We start from the raw sequence: 5,559 nt of genomic DNA on the forward strand, positions 1-5,559 counted from the left end.
TCCGCCCGGCCCGCGGCCGCCGGCGCGCGTTCGGTGGGGTTTGCCTTCCTTGGGAGGAGTGACGCTTACGAGAGCCATTTCCTCCGTGCGCGCAGGAAGGAGCCATGGCTCTGGACGGGATAAGGATGCCAGATGGCTGCTATGCGGACGGGACGTGGGAACTGAGCGTCCATGTGACGGACCTGAACCGCGATGTCACCCTGAGAGTGACCGGGGAGGTGCACATCGGCGGGGTGATGCTCAAGTTGGTGGAAAAACTCGGTGAGTAGCATCCCGGCCGCGTCCGAGTCACGACCACCCGGACTCGGGGCGCGTTGGGGGCGGGGGAGACTTTCGGCTGGGGGAGGGGTGGGTTTGAGACATGTTGGTTGGCGTCCCACACAGACTTCTTTTAAAAAAATGTAAGATCTTTCAGTGTTTCAGCAAATAGACCTTTCCCCCGTCTGCTTCTTGTTTGGTATTGCTGCTCTCTGAAATTTTCATCCTGTGGTTCCAGCCTCCCAATTAATAAATGTAATTGCGTAGTTACCCGGGAAAACTTAGTTCTTTACGTGTGGCGAGTTCACATTAAAAGAAGGGAGAAAAGTGCGCAAGTGGGTGTAGAGGAGGGGATATTACAGGGCGTGTGGTTGTCAGTTATCTTCAATTTACCTGCCTGTTGGTGACGTTTGGTAGCGAGTATGATGCAAAGTCTATTTAAGAATCAAACGTGCGGGAAAATGTGTAACTTCTGGCGCCAGCCTGAAGGTTCTGTGGCCGCCCTGCGTGGAGTGTATTAAAATAATGTCCCAGTCATCCACTCTCACCCAGGGGTGGGGCGGTGTGTGACTATCTGTAGTCCATGCTTCCAGGGAGCTATTTCGAGCGTTCAGTTTTACATTAATTACAAGCGAGTGAAAGAATTTTGTGTTAAAAAATAGGCATTGAGCTAATTTGAGATTGACAGTATTTGCTTGGGTACAAATAAGTATGCTGTATATTGAGTTGATTTAAGACGGACTCATTTTTTAAACGATAGGGTGTCCCAACAATATGAAGTGAAGGGAATTTCACAGTACACATTTTGTGTGGTGGACAAAACCATTTTCAGCTGGAAGAAGCTACTGAGACGATTCAATACATAATTTTATCACAAGAGCAGTGCTGGGAGGACTGCCTTCCTGAGCTTTAAAGTGCCTTTTTATGTGGTGCCGCTCTGATAAGGTGACGTGTGTAGCACAGTCTTTGTAGGCTTTGGGACTTTTTTTTTAAACAGCATTCCTTCAAGCCACTCCGGAAAAGTAGAGAGGTGGTATTTATTAGGAAACTTATTGCTTACCAAGGGATCATTGTATACCTACCACGTAAACTTACTGGAATAGTGTTCCGGTGCAAATTTGCAAAATAAGACAGATCCTTCAGGTGGACTGTCTTTGTATCCCTGCAGGAAATTTAATTACACTTATTGAAGTGCCAAAAAGAAGCTCCTGACGAGGTCGCCTCCTCCTGGGGACTGCACTGTTGGGCTCCCTGAGGCAGCCCAGGAAAGAGACCCAGCTGGGGTAGCTCTTTGAAAATGAGGTTTTGCTGTGTTGTTTACCTACTTACTAGTAACTGATGGTTAAGGTTTTTCTCATCTCATTTGAATAAATCAATCACTGTCTGCAAAATACTTGTGAAACTTTTTTATCCAGCACTAGTGTGGGGTTATTTAAGAAGAAAATATCAAATATAATTGTTTATATTTTCTTTGTTTTCAAAGGAAACAAGCATTTACATCATAGATTGCTTTACATTATGATAAATGGACCTTATTATAACACTGGTTTCAACAAGAGATATTTTTTATTCTGAAAAAGGAGCTGTTGAAGGTGACTGAGACAACATGTAGTTCTTGAAAGCCAGCCTTTCATGAATAAGTAATGACTTCTATATTTGTATTGCACTGGTTAGAATTGTTTATTACAGAGTCACAGGCATAAATAGAAATATAGAGAATAAACTATTTTCAGAGAGAACTGATATTAATTTTAAGTGAGTGTAATCTTAATCTTTTAATGTTCATGCATTTTTAATATTTTATTTAGTGAAAATAAAAAAGTCCAACATGGTAGGAAATGCCATGTATGTGGAAATCTTGCATGTTTCTTGAACGAAACCAGTACTGATCCTCTTAATATCTTGACTTCCAAATAGAAAGTGCTTATCTACATAATTCTGGCTTTCCTGTTTGGTATAAGTAGAGCTAAATTATTTTTTGCTCCTGGCCTTAGGATTAGATACTTTGAATGGTAAGCTATTTTATTACCCATTGGCAAGTAAGTAGAGCAGTATTTAAACTTTATAAAACAGTCTCCAGTAAAATTAGAAAAGAATGTGAAAATTCTTGCCCTGGCTGGTTTGGCTCAGTGGATAGAGCGCCTGAGGGTCCCTGGTTCGATTCCCTTCAAGGGCACATGCCTGGTTTGCAGGCTTGATCCCCAGTGTGGGGGGCGTGCAGGAGGCAGCTGATCAGTGATTCTCTCATCATTGATGTTTCTATCTCTCTCTCTCCCTCCCCTTCCTCTCTGAAATCAATAAAAATATAACACAAACAAAAAACAATGTGAAAATTCTTCACGTTGCCTAAAACTGGGATGACCTGCCTTCTGAAGCCTAAGTTGTGTCACTTCTGTCAAAGGGCAGACTGAATGGCTACTTGTTAACAGTAGCTAAAGTAGATCAAAGCAGTTTGCAGAGTCTACATGATAAGAGGTGGAGATTGTGGTGGGGATGAGAAGGCACAGGGTCTGTGTCTCTGGATTGCAGAGCAGGGATGGACAAATGAGCAGAACCAACTAGCGGCTGTAGCCTTGGAACAGTTACAGTACCTCAGAACAGTAGCTACCACAGCATTCCCTACAGCTGCAAACTCCAAATGCCTGTGTGATACCCTTGTTCCCATTAGAGTGTCCATAAATACCAACGTATTATGTTTTAAGGCTGTAATAGCAATTGTTTCTCTGGGATTAATGGATTTTACAGTGACTCCTCCCCTTAACATTGCATATTAAAATTTTGTGTGTATAGGCACATGTGGGATTTTCTAGGAAGAGGCTTCTTAGCTTCCTGTCAGATTCTCAAAGAGGCCTATGATTAAAAAAAAAAAAAAAGGTTATGACACCACTGAAGGTACAGTGTTCATCCAGAATTGGGCAGTTTAATTAAGCAAGCTAAAAAAAGTAAATAATGCTTCCTTGATATGTGTCAGCAACATCTTTATATTCAGTTAGAATTTTATCAAGAACTTTAGCACCTCAGTTAAGGTCATTAAACTATGATTCTTAGGTTTATGACTTTAATTCAAAAGATCTGAAAGGTCGCTTTTAAATCTTAGTATAAAACACCTTTGTCATTCTGCACTAATCTTTTAAAAGAAAGCCAAGAGTGTACACCATGAAGTGGGCTTTAGGGAATTATATAGTGATGTGACAGAAACGTGTGCCTCTGGGACTTAGTCTGGGCTGATACTAGACAAATGTTCTCAACATTGATTTCCTTAATATGTATACTTCATTCCAAGAAGGGAAAATTATTCACACATTTTTTTTTTTTTTTTTAGAAATACAAATTGAGTGCTTGAAATACAATTTTAAAAATTTATCGCATGTTTTGTTAAAAACAATTTTCAAACCTGTATAGCGTTTTCATTTTAAAGGATTAAAATGTCAGGGATAAGGATTATAAAAGTAAGATATCAGAGAATAGAACTGTAAAGTAATTATATTCAAAAATAAGTTTTGTAAAGAAGAGGCTCAATTTTATGGGCTTTCCTGACCTTCCTCTGGAGATCATTGAGAAGTATTAAAACTGTTCTCCATAGAGTTAGAGCTTAGTCAGGACTGATGATTCTAAATTCCAAAGAGATACTTTGTTTCAGTGCATTTTAGTATCAGTTTATAAAAATTGACTTTTTAAAACTTCTGTGTATGATTAAATTTTTACCTTTCTATAAAAATTCATTTTAGTTGACGAGTAAGGAATTTTTTACAACATGAAACTCACTGAATGGAAGTCTCCAGCCAACTCTATGAGCTTGGAGGGAAGAATAGACAATGTGATTTCTAAATTTCTTCTAGTTCTGATTATGAGTAGGAAGAATGTAGAAATTGGCTTAGATCAGGTTAAATGATATTCCAGAGGAGAAAATGTAAGTTGGAGGACTCAAAAGGAACTAAAAAGAAATGTACTATGGAACTGACTTACAAAAATTTGAGGAATATGTTTCTGAATGTAACCTTTAGAAAAAAGTTGTTCTTGCTTTAAAGTGTGTTATGTTCTTGCCATAATAATGAAATGAGTACATTTAGGTTGCAGTTGTATGTTAGAATAGAGTTAGGTTGAGAAGTTATCACATGATCAAAAAAGGAAATTTTGGTTAAAATGCTTAAAAATCCCTTAAAGTAATTTTTTAAAAAAAATCCTTACCTGAGGACTATGGTTTTATTGATCTTTAGAGAGAGAGGAAGGGAGAGAGAAATATTGATTAGTTGCCTCACTCATGGCTCCTTGACCTGGGATGGAACCTGCAACCTGGGTATGTGCCCTGACTGGAAATCTACCCCAAGACCCTTCAGTGCACAGGCCCACATTGAACCACACTGGCCGGGCCTTTTAAAGTTATCTTAAAGTATGGTATACATTCATTCTATCTCAGAGAAGGACAAAATAACTAGATTTTCCTTTAGAAATTACAAAAATAAATTTCTTTATTTGAGCACCAAAAGATCTTGTTGGAAATATATAATAGCTATTAAAGAAAATTAAAAGAGAATTGTAAGTTTTACCTTTTATCTAACTACTTTTTGAAATTTCAAACTTTGTTCAAGAATAATAACAGTAAATATTATATAATCTTCATATATCACCAGTTAGCATTTTGCCATTTGATTTCTCTTTGTGTACACACACACACTATTTTGAACCATTTAAGTTGCAGACATCAAAACCCTTCATACATATTTAAAATATGTATCACCTAAGAACAAGGACTTTCTCTTAAATATTACAGTACAATGATGAAATCCAGGAAATTTAACATTGAATCAATACTGTTGTCTACTATGTATCTATATTCAAATTTGCAAATTGTTTTAGTAGTGGCTTTTGTTTCTTCCATTCAGGATCTCATTCCACATTTAGTTTAACTAAATTGGCCTCCTAGGGTCCTTTAATAAACCTAATGGCTACCAAGTTTGGAACCACAGGAGAATATATAATAAGTGGTTTATTAAAATTACATTAAGATACATGTAATAAATAGTACTTGTTTCCAGACTTTATCATCATCCTATAGAACAGTTCGTTAGCCTTTGTCTTTCAACACATTTCTTTACCTTTTTAAAAAAATATATTTTTATTGATTTCAGAGAGAAAGGGAATTAGAAACATCCTATTTAATAAAAGCCTAATATGCAAATAGACTGAACAGCGGAACAACTCATCGCTATGATGCACATTGAACACCAGGGGGCAGATGCTCAACACAGGAGCTGCCCACAGGCCCCAGGCCAGCCAAGGCAGGTGCCAGCGGCGCCGCCC

General features: G+C 38.3%; 1 protein-coding gene across 6 annotated transcripts in view; it reads left to right on the top strand.

The window, feature by feature from the left end:
• Positions 1 to 30: 30 nt before the first annotated feature.
• FERMT2 (fermitin family member 2) overlaps positions 31 to 5,559 on the top strand; it is a 67,523-nt gene continuing 61,994 nt past the window's right edge. The window contains exon 1 of one of the 6 annotated variants that reach the window (XM_014540987.1): positions 31 to 261. In XM_014540987.1, coding sequence (XP_014396473.1) covers positions 105 to 261 — 157 coding nt within the window. In that variant the 5' untranslated portion in view covers positions 31 to 104. The remainder of the gene's footprint in view (positions 262 to 5,559) is intronic. The other 5 variants (XM_014540988.1, XM_014540990.1, XM_014540989.1 and 2 more) reach the window with 5 other exon arrangements.

The sequence above is a fragment of the Myotis brandtii genome, unplaced genomic scaffold (assembly GCF_000412655.1).
Source record: "Myotis brandtii unplaced genomic scaffold, ASM41265v1 scaffold253, whole genome shotgun sequence".
In the NCBI taxonomy this organism is placed as follows: domain Eukaryota; kingdom Metazoa; phylum Chordata; class Mammalia; order Chiroptera; family Vespertilionidae; genus Myotis; species Myotis brandtii.